Source organism: Ptychodera flava, assembly GCF_041260155.1.
Source record: "Ptychodera flava strain L36383 chromosome 23 unlocalized genomic scaffold, AS_Pfla_20210202 Scaffold_24__1_contigs__length_23054250_pilon, whole genome shotgun sequence".
NCBI classification, from domain to species: Eukaryota; Metazoa; Hemichordata; class Enteropneusta; family Ptychoderidae; genus Ptychodera; species Ptychodera flava.
In genome coordinates, this window is record NW_027248278.1 from 21,742,163 (window position 1) to 21,760,090 (window position 17,928).

The window sequence follows — 17,928 nt, forward strand, 5'->3', positions numbered from 1 at the left end:
GTTAGGGGTCGAGATGTCCAGAAACCATGGTCATCATGCTTCCCATAGACTACCATGTATCACAAAAATTAAAACTGTGATAACTTCATTAATATGCAAGCCACGCCCACCAAAACCTTTTCAGTTCTAGCCATTTGAATTCTGAAGATGTCTACCAAATTTGACTGAAATACGTTCAGCCGTTTTTGAGATAATGGGGATACAGACACACGGACACACACACAGACAGACATGGCTAAACCATATGCTCACGTGTGTGAACACGTGAGCAAAAAACTTCTTAATGTCTATTAACCCTTTGCACCCTGACCCCCTGGTACTCTATGACGTCATTGGACATTTCTGTCCGAGCCGGGTTCAAAGGGTTAAGAGTTTTTTCCATTGTCTTGCATACTGTATGATGTATCTAATTATTATAATTGGCTTGACTTGTCAAACCTCTTGAAAACATTTTTTTATCGTACCTACTACTGCAGAGTTTTGCCCAGGTGTTGATATGGTGGGACACACTGACCCAAGATGGTTAAAATAGGTGGTCACCACATGAGCAAAGGGGTCACGGAGTGAGCGAAGCACGTGAAGCAAAGAAAAGTTGTAAAGTCACGATGGATCAGAAAAGGAATGTGAGGGTTATTTCCTATGAAAATTTAATATCAATAATCATGAATACTTTTTAAGTTTAGCGACTTGTGGGAAGTACCTCTGAGTTACAATAATGTTTTGTGAAAAGTTTTTAACAGCAAAAAGTGACATTTTACCATTATTGAATGAATTTTATGTGCTTGTGTCTTTTCTGAGGTGTTTTGCCAGTTAAGTAAATGCATGAGTAGAACTTATATATCTAATCAGTTCCAGAAATTATTGGAGAAACCAGTGTGATACACCCATTTAAGGTAGAATGCACCTCGGGGACAGACATTCAGACTCTCAAACTTTTACAATTCTCTTCTGATATACCACATGTGGGGTTAATTTTAAAGCTCTTGGTGAAAGAAAACTTTTCAATGGCTTAGTTTTTCGAAATTTCAAATTTTTTATTTTTCTCCATAGAGTAAACACAGAGATGGCGGCCATTTTGAATTTCTAATATCGGTAAATCTTAGGTAATTTGTTTCTCTAGTACAAAATTTTGCACAGTGACCCCCTATTTTTATTCTTGATTTTGAAAGAGAATGATTAAATGATTCCTTGAGGAAAGTTTGAACAAAAGTTTAAGTCTTTCACTTTCGAGGTGCATACTACCTTAATGAGTGTTTTTTGCACTATTGTTGTAAGTGCACTTCACTATTATTGCTCTGGCATTTATACTGTTTCACTAAAATTGCAAAACAATTGGTTGACGTCACTAACTTTTGTCGCCTTTATAAAATGTACCCCAGTCAAATTTTTTACAGATTTTTGGTAAACTTTTGATGAAAACCTGTAGCCAATGAAATGTGATGTCTGTTTGGTCCAATACCGTATAATAAAAAAATTAGGGAAAAATTCATAAACATTAAAATGTTGCACTAAAATTTTGGTAGGAAAAATTACAGCACTTAAAGGGTTAACTGGCCATGAGGGCAACAGCATACATCTGTACCCCAAGGGACTAAGTCACCCCCAAAAACACACAGTTTCCCTTGGCCTTTGCTGTTTTGGGGCAGTGACTCACAGGCAGGCTCAAGAGGTTAAAGGCGTACTGCTGTTGCCCTCACGGCCAGTCAATATGTGTTTTATAACACACCTCATCCGCAGTCATGCATAATAACGTACCATACACAAACTTTTTGCATATAATATGTTGGAATGGTTTGGCAGGAAAACATCTTCCCAACAGTGTCACAATTACTTCTTCAAACGTTCAACCTTTGATTATTGTTTTCGTCCATTTTGAGTACTTGTTGGAAACCAGAGCATTCAGTTTTTTCTTCAGAAAGTAGGATAAACCAAGAAATTTTTCGACTATCGTTTTGCTTAGCAGGAGACGACATCTTTGTTTACATTCCACTTAGCACATGCGCAAATGAAGTTTTTGAAGTCAGGGGTAATCGTTTTTCAGAACTGATGCCTGATGATGTCGTTTACATGGATCAGCACAAAAAGAACGCATCCCATGTGACTATCAATTGACGAATTAGAACACAGACTGCAGATGAGTCGTGTTACAATACAATGTGATTCTCCGTAGTAGGTAAACTCTTTCATTTTCAAGTTGGTTATCAACGAAGTTCGCGTCACAGTTTCACTGTCCACGATGTTCAGTTAAAAGTTACTTGTTGTTTTTAAATCATCATGTCACAGTCTCATCAAACCAGTGGCCCATGATTTGATTTGTGTCTCAGGGCAATGCGGATGCACAGTACAACGCTTTGCTTGATGATGAAGTCACGATGAAACTCCGACCGTGACAAAGTTAGTTTTTTCGGTTAGGGTTTACGATGACATGGAAAAAATAATCAACTTTGGCATGTCTGATTGTTTCTAAAAGAAGTAATATTGGCTGGTGTATTTTGTAGTCCAAAGACGTACCGGTAGTCTGTCTGTGGATGCTGGACTACCATGAATTTCTAGGCCTGATTTAATGTGTCTTGTGACCCATGGCTGTTTCTGTACGTGAGGGACACTGTTTTTCATTTTTTCCTCAAAAGATGTAAGAACGCCCTCTGAGCAAAACACTGCTACTACTGCTGATGAAAAATACAAACGCTATACTACTGGGCAGAAATAATTAACACAGAACATTTTTATCATAAATCCCTAAAAATTTGATTTTTCCTTCATATATATAAACTACAATCACTGAAAAATGCAATTCACGACCCCATACCACATCAGTCAGAATTCACAGGAGCTTTGAGAGCAGTACAGCGTAACCTTTGACCTTTGCTATTACATATGACACAAATTCAGAACGTGCAATACCGTGAGTAAGGCATCTCGGTACAGTACTCAACGCTACTGTGTATTATTTAAAAGAACTCCCATCTTGTACAAGCCAGTCAACTTCTGAGTTGCACACGTTATCTATAGTTTCCATATCTAGCGCTTTAAGAAAAAGTGTTTGTTTGCCGTCCGCGTGCTAGTAGGTTTTCAGGCTAATGTGCAGTGTTGCATAAGCTGTTATCCAATTGGGTAGCTGAATCTTACCAATATAATAAAAACAATACAAAAAGACTCCCTAAGTCGCTGTGAATAGTGACAATGGACCAATCAGAGAACGAGCTGCACATCAGCTGAGGTTTTTAGAGAAAATTAAGAAAACAAATAAAATGTCAACAGTATTAGTAGTACAAATAAAAATATTATTTTTTTCAAAAGAAACAAAATAAAAAATGAGCTTATGTTAATACACTTGTGTTTTTTGTCTGTGTTTGTTTTTCCTCCTGGCTGGCTGGTAGGTTTTCAAAAATCAAAGGACAGCAAACAGAATTTTCTTTAAATGGATTTATGGATCTTTCTCACATGTCTGTTCATTGTGCCCTTCTCTTTAAACCGTTTCCCGCAAACTTGACATTCGAATTTCCTTTCGTTTGAGTGAACAACTCTGGTGTGTTTCATCATGGCTCTTCTCACGGAAAAACTCTTGTCACAAACTGGACACCGGTACGGCCGATCCCCAGTGTGCGTTCTGCTGTTGCGAGTGTTGTGCCTTGAATTTCCGGTCACAGTAGCAACATGGGGAAAGGAACTGTTAGGTCTCTTGGTGTGTGCCGTCAACTTCTCAAGCCGTCGGAACCGCATTCCGCAGATGCACTGGTACTTCTTTTCCGAGTGTCGCACCATATGCCACCTCAGATGAGTTTTCCGGATAAATCCCTTTCCGCAAACTTCACACCGTATGGGCTTGATATCCGAGTGAGCTCTTTGATGATGTTCTGTCAAGGATCGTTTTCTTATATAGGCCTTGTCACATTTATAACACTTGAATGGCTTGTCTCCACTATGCTGTCTCATGTGAATCGTCAAGTTCCAGTTGGTACCAAATTTCTTCTGACAGACTGGGCAGTGGATATCACTGTTTTCCTTACTCCTGGGGGATCTTGTTGAGCAACTTTCTCGGTTTTGAAACGCTTTGATGTGTCTCAATAACTTTGACCGATTTCCAAATGTTTTCTCACATCTTTGACATTTAAATTCTGCCTTTTCTCCATGAATGCTTTTAGTGTGCCTATTTAACGTCTGTATCCCCATGAACACATCCCCACAATATTTACAGACATGATACTTGATTTTTGTCTCGCTGCTTGGCCCCTCTCCTCTAATAATACCCTCCTCTTCGTCAAACACATCCCCATCTTGTTCGCATTTGCCAGCATACATGTGTTGGACATAGTCAATAGGCTTTTGGAAAGTCGCTCCACACAAATCACAGCCAAAGTCCCTCCTACTGAACATGTGCAACTTAACGTGTTTCCGAGCCATGAGTTCAGTCTTCAATAGTTCACCACAGGCGCTGCACTTATAATTTCGATTCAGTGATTTGCTGTTCACCACTGCTCGCTCAGATTCCAGATTTGTTTGAACACTCTCATCACCTTCATTCCTGGTTTGTTTTCCATCGTCACACTGCATGGAGTGATTTGCATCTTTTTCAGTTTTGACCTCACCAGAATCCGAAACATCTTCAGATTCAGAGATCTGATGAACCACCTTCCATTGCTGTACTAAGAGTTCTCACACCTTTAAACTGTTCATCTTCACATGGCTCTCTTACATCAGCCAAGACTCTGTCTACAGTTTTGTCCATTTCAACATGAGCTGTCATCAATACATCACTTGAATTATCAGAGTTTTGTCCATCTTGGCCATTGACATTATCCACTGCCTTTGCAGGACTGTTCTCATCTACCATTGGCTCAGGCTGTAATATTTGCTTGTTTGTTGCTGATGTAACTCTCTCCTCCAGACACTGGTCACGCTGCTCACCACATTTACCAGCTGCAATACTGTAACCAATCTGAGACACAGTGTCACTGACATCACTGATGTTAACTTCCACTGAAGGATTCTGTACAATGTAAGATTTTGGTCCGTGGCTTCCTGTGCAAAAAATGATATCAGGCAAAGCTATGTTACAGAATGACTGTTCTATTTGATTTCATGTGTCCCTACAATTTAACTCAACTCTGGCTGGATCAAATTTTATGAAACTTTCACACTATGTTCTTTAAATACTGTATAACAATTCATTCTTCTGTTCAGCAATAAAGTTTTAGTCTTTTGAAAAAGAGGCATTTTCTAATTTTGCTTATCATGATTTTTAATCACTTTTTTGACTGTTGTCAGTCTTTCAACCCTGCTATTTTCGAATGGGGACAGATAATGCAAAATAAAATATATTTTTTTTTTCTACCGGTACGTATACTTTTGTTTCAAGTGAAATATTAAATTTCAGAAAGCAATATCAAGTTTTTGACTTATAGTAATGATTATCATAAATACCAATGTTTTTAGGTTGTCTACCCCAAACATACATCCCCCTTCCTCCTTCGAGTAAACTATAGCTACCATGTCACTGTACTTGTTCGAGTGTAAGCCCATCCTCGTGTATAAGTCACCCTCCCCCCTACTGATTTCAGATGATTTTTGAAAATGCATTACATCCGTGTACAAGCCCCTAACCTAAGTGTAACTCAAACACAGACAGGTTAGGAGAGAATATTCAGTCATTAAAGTTGGCAAAATCACTTTTCAATTAAAGAAACTATTAAAAGATGGTAAAAGAATGAGACACTGGAGTTCTTGTGATAGCATCACGCTGGCAAGGCAAATGATACGTTTTCCAAGTACTTTCTTATTCTTTGACCATGCTGACTCACCCCCATCACCTTAATAGAATTGTCTCACTACACAGTCACATCAGCCTTTGTGTGTTTTCATTCATGACCTCCATGTTGGTTTTCATCCCTACACATGCAGTTTCATTTGTTTGAAGCAATTATCCTTTCATCAAGATTCGTGAAGAGTTTTTCCTGGTGACAGTCTGTTCACTGCTATGTTGTTGTTTTCGCAAGATGCAGACTGTTTGATGTAGGAATCCTGAGTTGTTTTTCCATGCAGTCATGCCAATAGATGCCAGTTTACACTATCAGCAGCACACCTGATGTCTTTGTTTCAAGTTTTGGGTTTTTTTCCCGCTGAAATTTCACCAAAATGTCACTTCTGTATCCAGAGATTGTGTAATAAGTTTGATTTGAAACAGCTATATAAGCTTGAAATCGTGGCTGAGTTTTGCGGTCTTTTATCTATGGTTGCCAATCAGTATCAATGTAATCATGGCCTGTAATGGAGAGACCCTGGTGTAATCAAGGCATGCCAGTTCAGAAAGATCATGAGAATATATTTTCCTATATTTTGTCTTTACTACTGGTATTGTTACAACGTCTTTGATATGTAAGTTGATTTTGAAAGTGACAGAAGATTCAAGTGGTCTATAAAAATGTATAAGAGTCCATGACTGGGTTGCTCGAGTATAAGACATCGCCTAGTTTTACAGCCGTTTCGTGTTGCCAAACTTGGGGCTTATACTCAGACGAGTACAGTTACCTTTAGATTCTCTGCTTTTGGAAAGTAGGGGGGTGGGGGTGGGGGGGGTCTTTGTCTGTTGAGCCATTGAGAACTAAAGGGCCAGTATTGCTGAAACTCGATGATTTTTCGCTATTTTTCCCTTGTAATGACAATCATAACTTTTGTTCTACTCCCTAAAGTAAGTTCAGATCCACAGTATTCAGTGAGTCAACATAGCCTGTACATGTGCAAAGTGCATTGTTATTGCTGAGATGTGAATTCTGGTCTGGACTAAAATTAAAATATAAACAATAACAGTGCAGTTTAAACACATACACGTTGTGTTGACAAGCAAAATAGTGGCCATTTCAACACATTTTTGTGAGTAGAATAAGAAGTTACAATTGATGTACAAAATAAAAATGATGAAAAATTCATCGAAAGTTAGCATTACTGGCCCTTTAACCCTTTCACCACCATGGTTTGTCCCATATCCATTGTTTTCTATGGTAAAGTTGGACCTGTATACAGGGAACTGGGGGTGAAAGGGTTAAAGCACTTATAGAAGCATATTTCGGGAAAGACTGTATCACAGACAATGATCACAAACGCAATCAACCTGTCAGAACTATTGTAAAATTCAATGAGAGATTATAAAATATGTCACACAACTAGAAAAAGCTATCAGTGTAATGCCTGTTTGAATAGGAGAAAATAACTCTCCACATACAACATGCCTTGCCATAGAGGGCGATCTTCAACATACCTGTACACAGCGGGCACATGCCATCTGAAAACGTACAGAGGAAACAGCGAGCGTGTCCACAAGAGTCGGTCAGAGGTTTGGTGTCAAGGTCATACTCTTCATTGCAAGATGGACATCTCTGGCTGTCTGCCATGGTGAAATCTCTGACCTGCAAGGCAGCAGACTCTAGGACCAAAAATACATGTTATGATGTTATTTAAAGGGGAAACAGTCTTCGGAACTGCACCTGTGTGAGTCTCTTGTTTACAAACAGTGCATTTTGTGCACGATATCTAGATGCACCTCATCATCATAGCTGCAACATTTAAATTATACGATGTAGATTATGACAGACATGTTAAAAAATTCACCATCGTACCTTGGATACTGTGTTTACATTGGTCGTATGGGTCCCATGTAACCTTTGAGCGCAGTTCTGGTGACTGTATCCCCGTCACTGGGAAGTGTGATCTCCACTGATCTGACTAAGATCCAACTCTACCATGAATGTTAGGCAAAGAAAAAGTTATAAAGTATTTCTGTTTATTGAAATTACTGACTCACTTCAAATGTCAAAGATAAATATTGATGGTAGTAAAGTGTCAGTATTGTAAAGTCGTAATGATCACTGATTCATGTCTGACTGAGTTCCATGAAATTTCATTTGCTCCGCCTTGGGGAGAAAGTCGACCAAGAGCAGAGCATGGTGTTCTGCTAGCTACAAAATTGTAGCGCTACGGTGAGGCGGTCAGTGATTTTTGTTTTTTGCGACTTCGCTCACCAGTAGCGCTACAATTCCAATGGCCCTGGGGAGTATATATAAAACAAGCGCATCTCACTGGACTAGGCGTGTTGATGTGAAATGCTACATATTTACTGCATTTGGTCGTACCGATTTATCACTACTGAAGACCTAGTAAACACTATCTACACTTAACATTGTCGTTTATGTTCGAGGTTTGGAATTCGTTCAAACACGTCGATCACGTTCCATAAACATTGAGCGTGGGGCATCCGTGTTTCTGGGAGCCGCCATTACCAGAAGTTGGTAATGGCTGATCCCAGAAATATTTTCAGAAAGCTATCGACGTGTTTGAACAAATTCCAAACCCCATAAATGACAAGGTTGGTGTAGTATAGTGTTTATAAGTCTTCAGTAGTGATAAATCGGTATTTCACATCAACACGCCTAGTCCAGTGGGATGCACTTATTTTATACTCCCCAGGGCTGTCGGCATTGTAGTGCTACTGGTGAGCGAAGTCGCAAAAACCCAAAATCCCCGACTGCCTCCCCGTAGCGCTACAATTTTGGAGCTCGGTGTTCTGCTTAAAAATTCTAGCTGGCATGAGAAAATATCGAATAAATGAACCCTTTTTTAAGCTTTTCCCATCCTCATCCAGATCGGAAGCTTGTATGACTTTACTGTGGCTACAGATAGCGGATTAATCAACTGTAGGGTGTTACAACATAGAAGGCAGAGGCGGCCCATACACTTAAGCTTACTATTGAGTTTTTCTCAGTTTTCTCTGTCACTGTCAGTCCCTCACCTTTTCTTCATGCTCTGACTGATCGTAGTAAATAAAATAAATGACTGTATGGCCTAACCTATAGCCTCTTGACTCTTTATTTATTTTACACTCCATTACAAGGACGTTTATCTCTCATATACACATCTTGTAATTAATTAGTCAACACAACTAATTATGTTAATCCGTGGGCTTATCAAGGATTGGTCAACATTGCAAAGATAGAGATGCCAACCTTTCCTATCTTTTGCGATGTTGACCAACCCGTAAAATCCCTGATAAGTCCACGGATAATTAGTTGTGTTGACTAATTTATTACAACATGAGTGTATGAGAGATATACTTCCTTGTAATGGGGTGTAAAATAAATAAAGAGTCACAGAGGCTAGGTTAGGTTATATAACCATTTATTTTATTTACTCCGATCAGTCAGAGTATGAAGAAAAGGAGAGAAAATGTGAGAAAACAGTGAGAAAAACTCAGTAATAGTTTTTGGGCCGCCAGTGTGGTGAAAGCAGCCCGAAAAGGACAGAAATCCCGTCCGAAAACACCACAGCTATGGACCCACAGCTATCGTAAGAGTAAAAAACCAGCCCGTGAAAGGCAGAAATCCCGTCCGAAAACGCAGCCAATGAGCTATGAACCCACAGCTGGGATACTCTGTACAAAGCAAATAAAAAAATTCTAAGACATCTCCGAAAAAAATCCATGCACTGCAAAAACAAGAAGCCTAAGCGACTGACTCGCTTGCATTCTGTACGCAAGTCTATTTTTCATTCGACAAGTCGTATGGCCTGAGCCTGGCTTACCTGGAGCATGCATGCATGCATGCAGATTGAGACCGGAAGAACAGATCACCAATAAAGGAAACATCCACCTATAGAGGGCGGTATTTTAGGTACCTTGTGTGATCAGAGACATAATATTATATAGGGCTCAGCCCTTGGTGTCGCGCCAGGGGTTAAGATTGGCAATGTTATTTGTATTGATTCATGATAAACTGTAATTGTTACTTCATAAACGTTTATATGACAACTATGCCCAGTTTCCCTCTGATGAAAGCAGTTCACGTACTTACACGACGTCAAACCCTGCAGCAGGGCAGGTATAGATTTTCTGTAGCGTGTAAAAATTTTGGACAAAAATTGGCAATTTTTACAATGATAACAGCCTATGGCGTTAAACAAGGGACGTATTATGCAATAATTATCATTGCAATGGTAACCGCACTGCCCACCTTCCACTTGCAAGCTGAAAACTACAGCGTTCCGTCTAAAAACTTGCAATTTTTGAATTTAATTATTGACACAGGGGGCGCTCTTCTATAATTCAATCCCAGCATTCTTTGCGTATGCCCCCGTTCATATGCACGACAGTTTTCTCCGTTTATCTGTATCAACGATACTTTGTATCAGCGACAAGGTGTATAATAACATTTACTGGCTAATAAAAGAGGTATATTTTATAAAAGGCATGTTATATCATAATAATTTGTTTCGTATTTGTTTATTTATTTACGAGTACTCAAAAAAAAACCATGGCGGCGCCCATGAAAGAAGGATATACTTTTGTTTTGTTTACCATTTTGTCTCAATAAATTTATCTCTTTTCCATAAAAAGACGTCTGAGAAAGCCCCTAAATCCCCCTAATGAACATGATGAATATACTCACAGGTGTACGGAGTTGCCGGTGTACATGCATAGAGAGAGATCTCTCTCTATGCATGTACACCGGCAACTCCGGACACCTGTGAATATACTAAGGTCTCCACATGGCATCACTGTCCTCTTATAAGGGACTGGTCAGTTTCTTCGGAGGGGTGGGGTGGGGTGGGGTTGGAAAATGTTTGCAGATATAATTTGGCTGACACCCACCACCAACTTTTGAAAACAGAGTGAAGAACCCCCACCCCATCATACCATCCCTAGACTGGCCCTAAGTCGCCTGCACTGGCTGTTCTCAGCAGTTAGGGACTGGTCAGTTTCTTCAGCCTGGGGGGGGGCCGGTGGATTCATGGGGGGGGGGGTCACCCTGTTTTTGACTTTGGTGATAGGGGGGGTCACCATGTTTTTGAAATGCCCAATAGGGGGGGTCAGTGTGTTTTTGAATTTTGACACAGGCTCATCATTGCCTAAAATGCTAGTGTCAGCCACAAAATTCATCATTCAGTTGTATTTTTCGGCGCGCCCTTTGGGCGCGTAACTTTAATAATCAGTCATATTTTTCAGCACGCCCAACTTTAACATATCAAGCATACATACATCAGAGATATCTGTATGTTCAATATTTTTCAGCGTGCTCTTCAAGCTCATTACTTTAATATATCATACATCTTTCAGCATGCCCTTCAGGTGCATGACTTTAATATACAAGGCATATATATCAGAGATATCAGGATGTTTCATATTTTTTGGCGCGCCCTTCGGGCGCCATACTTTCAGAGATATCTTGATCTTTGCTAAGTGAAAGTGTACCATTATGAAATCTGCATTTCATATGAAAAGGATGACAAATTCCTGATACTTTTCTGTTCTCTCTGTGAGAATTCAGTATGAGAAAGCAACATGCACAAATATTTCACAATATATATTTGATACAGTGACTTATTTTAGAGATAGAAAAATGACAAGATATCTTTCCTTCTCATTGATGCAATTATTTTCCTTTGTTTCATAGGTTTTCTGTAGAAAGATGCTTTTTTATGAACAAAATAACAGTTAAAAAAGGCAGTTTTTGTCATTATTAGCTGTGCTTTTATGGTTTCAATGTTACACAAGAAAAGGTCCTCTCAGACACTGTACACATCAGATTTGGCTAAAAAGCTCTCTATGGCTCCTCAGTAGATTTAATTGGATGCTTGGCAAGTCTTAACACCCATCAAAGTTTTTGATTCACTGCTTTTTCCTCTTTGATATTAATGATTGACATCCATTTGTTCTGTACAACAGTTCAGGACATCTGGTTAAGCAGAGAAAGTGTGAAATACATTCACAGCTCATTCAAAATACAGCTCATTCAAAATGTACTGTATTTAAACTTTAAGATTGACACTTTGAAATTCCTATCTTACAACTGACATGTCAACAATTTCACTAAAACATAGAATGACTATTTAAAATATAAATATATGTAAAATGTAAAATATAATATATATATATATATATATATATATATATATATATATATATAAAATTTATGTCCATCTTTTGTTTTACCTTTGTCGCGCCCGGGGGGGGGGGGGGGGGGAGGGTCACCCTGTTTTAGAAATTTGGAATAGGGGGGGGTCACCCTGTTTTCAAAATTTGGAATAGGGGGGTCAGCCACTTTTTGACGTCGGCAAAAAATAATCCACCGGCCCCCCCAGGCGAAGAAACTGACCAGTCCCTTACTGGGTGTGGGCCAAGGCAGCAACCCCATGATCTATGCAATGTCCTACTACTTACTGCGACAGTCTGCTGAAGTTTATTCCTTCATTTTGTTGTGTTTTGATATTTATATGCCAACAGACAATGGAGTCTATACCATCCCTTGACCACAGACTTGGAGCAAGTCTATACCATCCCTTGACCACAGACTTGGAGCAAGTCTATACCATCCCTTGACCACGGACTTGGAGCAAGTCTATACCATCCCTTGACCACGGACTTGGAGCAAGTCTATACCATCCCTTGACCACGGACTTGGAGCAAGTACTCTATACCATATCACTCAAACATGCAACAAATCATGATCATGCCTTTACTATCATGTGTAATTGATTATTTAACAGTTTTGACAAGTATATGTAATTTTCATATATATGAAAGGTCATTGAATTTTTGACTGCTGTAATTTTTCCTAGCAAAATTTTATTGCAATATTTTACCAACTTTTGTGAACTTTTCTGTAAGTTTTTTCATAATTTTGGACAAAATGGATACCACATTTCATCAGCTACAGATTTTTATCAAAATTTTTGCAAAAATCAGAGAAAAATGACTGTGGTATATTTTATAAAGGTGACAAAAATAGAGTTTGGTGCTCAAAGGGAAAAAAATGGAACTCGTGCTCTATTACTTCAAAAATTTAGAGACATATAACTTCTGGGTATCTTCTAAACTTTCAAAGGGCAATGACCAGAAATTAAATGTTTTCACATTCAGCATCTGTCAATTCATATCAACGTTCATATCAATGCGTGAAACATGATTATATTCTTGCAAGTTGATGCTGCAATTGTGTATCAACATTTTAGTCTGGAACAATTACATGATAATTTGCATAGATCTGTGAAGATGTATGATTAAACATAACCATTTAATTCATGCAAGATTTCAACAAATCCACTTTTAATTTCATTCATTGAATATTTCGTTTTGTTGGTCCTACACTGCTACTTGTAATGCAGTGACTCTTCCCAACTTAGAGTGCACCATCTGAATGTCTGGTAAAAATTATTAAAATCGCCTAAAATGCTACATAAAGTGGTTTAACTATTTTAATTGGCCTGAGTTGTTAGCAAAAACTCTTGCTATATATTAAAACTTTTTTCATCTCAATTACAACTACTGCTAAAACTACTAAAATTTAATAAAAGCATGCTTATGCCCAATGTTCTGATAAAAAAGAATTTTTATCATAAATAGTAATAAAGCTTTGATTTTTACTTTTTATAAAATTATCATCACTTAAAAATTTCAAATGATGACACTGTATTACTTCAGTCAGAATTCACAGCAGCATAACCTTTGACCTGTTCTTTTAACCTATGCAGCCCTATTCCCTTTAAACAGGTCCACTATCACCATTGATATCAGTGGGTTTGGGCCAAACCATGGTGGTGGAGGGGTTGAAATATCTGACAGAGACTGTCCAAAAGTGCAAGAAACGAGTCAAAATGCTGCCAGGGTACAGAACTGTATGTACAAAGTAGATGACTTCAAGTAGCTTTCTACATTTTGAAGAAATTCCATCCGATGCACGTCACTTGCTCAAAACTCAGTCGTATGTAACATTTCACCGTCAGTGTTCATTTCAGAGTTGCATGCAGTTTGTAAAATTTCACCACCAGTGTTGATTTCCGAGTTGCAAGGTGCATTATTCGTAGTTTCAGTCTGGTGAATCTCTCGTACATGTTTATTCAATAACCAATTCTCTTTATATCGTTTACCGCAGACTTGACATCCAAATTTCCTTTCCTTGGAGTGCGTGAGTCGGGTGTGTTTCACCATGGCTTTTTTCAGAGTGAAACTCGCGTCACACACCGGACATCGGTACGGCCGCTCTCCAGTGTGCATCCTGATATGGCCTATCTGCTGTTGTTTTGTCTTGAATTTCCGGTCACAGTAGTGACACGGGAAAAGGAAGTCTCCGTTGTGTCTCGCAGTGTGTGCTGTAAATTTCTCAAGCTCCAAAAACAGCTTCCCGCAGGTCCCGCACTTGTACGTGTTACCAGAGTGTTCAGCCATATGCTTTTGTAGCAAAGGAGCACATGAAAATTGCTTTCCGCAGACTTCACACAGTGTTGGCTTTACAGCTGAGTGACGGTTTTGTTTGTGTTGTTTTAGGTTTTTGTTACTGATAAAGGCTTTGTCACATGAATCACATTTAAACGGCTTCTCTCCCGTGTGCAGTCTCATATGAATTTTCAAGCTTGGCTTTGTGGTGAACGTCTTCTGACAGACAGGGCAGAATACATCGCTGCATTTTTCGCAGTTTTGATACTTTCTCACGTGCCACATTAAGTACAATTCTCGTCGGAATATTTTGTTACATTTTTCGCATTTGAATTCCTGCTCTTCTCCGTGAATATCCTTCAAGTGCCGACGCAATTTCCGAACCCCAGTGAACACATCCCCGCAATGTTTACAAGTGCGATGAATAACTTTTTGCTGCTCTTTTATCCTTTTGCTGCTCATTCCCTCTCCTCCATCACTACCCTCCCCATCCTCAGCAGATGCCCCCCTTCTTGCTGCTCGTTCCCTGCCCTCCATCACTGCCCTGCTCATCCTGCTCCTCTTCTTCTTCTTTCCTCCTCCCCCCTCTGATACGCCCCCATTTTGCTCACATTTGCCAGCATACATGTGTCTGGCATAGTCCATAGGTTCTTTAAAAGTCGCTCCACACAAATCACAGGCAAACTCCCTCCTGCTGAACATGTGACCCTCGACGTGTTTCTGAGCGGCAGCTTTACTCTGGAATGTCTCGTCACACTCGCTACACATGTACACTTGACCTTGAATTTCACCGTCTTCCGCTGCATCATCATTACTCGCTCCCGTTGCATCTTCAGAGACTGCATTTGTTTGAACCCTCTCCTCATTATTTGCAATTTGATTTCCATCTTCACATTGTACAAATTGATTTACTTCTGCATCGTTATTCTCAACTTTGACCTCACCAGCACCCTGAACACCATCAGATTCAGAGATTTGAGAACCACCTTCCATTCCTGTGCTCTGAGTTCTCACACCTTTAAACTGTTCATCTTCACACGGCTCTCTTACATCAGCCAAGACTCTGTCTACAGTTTTGTCCATTTCAACATGAGCTGTCATCATTACATCACTATAATGATCGTTGTTTTGTCCATCTTGGCCATTGACATTATCGACTACCTTTGCAGGACTGTTCTCATCTACCATTGGCTGAGGCTGTGCTATCTGCTTGTTTGTTGCTGATGTGACTCTCTCCTCCACACACTGGTCACCTCGTTCAACACATTTATCAGCTCCACTACTGTCATCAATTTCAGACACACTCTCACTGACGTCGCTGGAGCCTATGAAAACAAAAGCATGATAAAAAGGCAAAGCTGTAATAACGACTTCACTGGTATTTCATTTCACATGTCAGGTTAAGATAGATCAAACCTTGAAAACGAAATCCCTAACCGTGTGCTCAAACTTTCCTCAAGCAAACTTGCAACAATTCTCATTCAAAATCAAGATTAAAAATCTGGGGCTACCACGCATATTTTGCTACATTGTGTAATATTTTTACTAATATTTTATAATTCAAAATGACTCTATGGGAAAATAAAATTACTGATTTCCACAAAGCCAGTTAAGCCGGTATGTAGTCCATAAGCTTCAAAATGAGCCGCCACAAGTGGAAGGCCAAAATAATATTGTAAAAGTTTAACCCTTTCACCCCCAGTTCCCTGTGTACAGGTCCAACTTTACCATAGAAAACAATAGATTTGGGGCAAACCATGGTGGTGAAAGGGTTAAAGGTCAGAATATCTGTTCCTGAGGCACATTCTACCTTAACCCTTTGAACCCGACTCGGACATAAATATCCGATGATGTCATAGAGTACCAGGGGGTCAGGGTGCAAAGGGTTAAGAATAGACTGAAAAATTCAGTAATGTTTAATACTCCTCCGACTTCAACAACAGCAATTACTGAAGGCAAAGTGTTGAAAACATGTTTCTGAACAAAAATTTTGCCAAATCCAATCACGTTGTACTGTCAAATTAATTGATAGTATACAGGGATAAACATTGGGCTTTGGCCTGTCAATGTCCCTAAGCCCTCCTACATTGTATGTTATAATTTGACATAAATATGAATAACTGTGTGATTGTAAAAACTTAAATTGTTCAGATAAAAATAAATTATGCTGAGAAACATTGAAGTAGTTCAAGCTGCATTATTAATGCAGCAGCAAACCCAACAATGAGTGGGATTAGAGTTAGAAAGAGATGCAGAAACCAAGTTTTATCGACAGTATTTGATATGTGTGAAGGTGAATTACAACAAGAAACAGGACACCTAAAGCATCCTGGCCTAAGGATGAAAAAAATATTCAAAATGGAAAACTGTGAACTTTTACTTCAAATAAAGTTAAACATGAATGGGAAGGTGAGTTAAATCTGGTGACAAATTATGGTCCCATAGTTGCCCATGGCTAATATCAACCCAGTCATTTGTATGGCACCCTCTATATACATGTGTAGTGAATGGAAAACCTTGGCAGACAAGTATGCTGATGCCTGATTACATGTGAGGAAATTCAGGTGGTATTTTGGTGAAAATACAGTCAACAACTGTTATAGCATAGCATTTGTGACTGTGGTCAAATATGCTCATATGGTCTCCGAATGACATCCGCATGCTTTGAGTGTTGACGAAGTCATGAGTCATATTGTGATTAAAATATGAGCACACCTCTGTTGAAATGATTGGAGTCCATTCTATGGAAACAACAACAGCCTCTCCATTTATAACAATGGCTTTGGGCCAAACCATGGCGGTGTTAGGGGTGAAACGCGGCATTCTGGTGAAAAACAACTGAGGCCATCTCCTCTCCCTTTCTAACCCTTGCAAATGTACATTTCCTGTTACACACGCTCTCTTTATCTTAAATGTGTTGCAAAAAATGTAGAACAGCACCACATTCTGGAAGGGAGGTTTGTCTTTCTTAAATAAAGTGCCCCATGACTTGGTGTCTGTGTATATATGTGTACCCATAGAAGCATATTCTGGGAATGACTAAATCGGGTATAAACCACCATGAAAAGAAATTAACGTGTTTGAATGTTGTAAAATCCAATGAAAGGCAAAAGTTAATAGTAGTAATTTGTGAAAAACATAAGCAGAACTGTAGGAGTACAATATCCAAAAACAATGCCAGTTCATATGTGTTTGTATAGGAGGAAGTGACACTACACATAGTGTGTACCTTGCCAAAGAGGGCGCACTTCAACATACCTGAACACAGAGGGCACTCCTCAACTGAAAACATACAGAGGGAACATCGGACGTGTCCACAAGTGTCAATCAAAGGTCGTATGGTGACAAGGTTAAACACTTTATTACAAGTTGGACATCTCGTCTTGTCTGCATCTTTGACAGGGAAGACTGCAAAATGGACCAAAAATACCGATGTTACTATAAAACAGACGACTTTGTGACAATAACAAGAATAAAGCGTCAATGAGAATTAAGTGTGAATGTCACTTTAATGCTTCCATCTTACGACGATATGCAAAGAATAAATATTATAAACTGTTTATGTTTATTGACTCACTTCAGATGTCACAGATGAATATCGATGATAAGAAAGTGTCAGCATTGTCAGTTCATAATGATCGCTGATTAACATCTACCAGTAATAACCAAAATAGCATCAAGTACACCATGCTTACATTTGGTTTGAATTGGTCCATTCAAGAAATATTTAA

The 17,928-nt window shown here is 39.1% G+C and overlaps 2 protein-coding genes across 8 annotated transcripts in view; both read right to left on the reverse strand.

The window, feature by feature from the left end:
- Positions 1–17,928, reverse strand: part of LOC139124918 (zinc finger protein 37-like) — a 137,414-nt gene that overhangs the window by 98,333 nt on the left and 21,153 nt on the right. For 2 of the 7 annotated variants that reach the window (XM_070691029.1, XM_070691027.1), the window contains exons 7-8: positions 17,456–17,605; positions 12,569–15,522 (exon numbers count right to left, since the gene is read on the reverse strand). The exons of 4 other annotated variants lie outside the window; for them this stretch is intronic. In XM_070691029.1, the coding sequence (XP_070547130.1) occupies positions 13,733–15,522; positions 17,456–17,605 (1,940 nt within the window). In that variant the 3' untranslated portion in view covers positions 12,569–13,732. Of the gene's footprint in view, positions 1–4,662; positions 5,023–12,568; positions 15,523–17,455; positions 17,606–17,928 lie in introns of those variants that run through there. One more of the 7 variants, XM_070691031.1, reaches the window with a different exon arrangement.
- LOC139124921 (zinc finger protein 429-like) lies at positions 607–4,646 on the reverse strand. The gene has a single exon (XM_070691033.1). It carries the CDS (start codon positions 4,552–4,554, stop codon positions 3,418–3,420), a length of 1,137 nt encoding a protein of 378 aa, XP_070547134.1. The 5' UTR covers positions 4,555–4,646; the 3' UTR covers positions 607–3,417.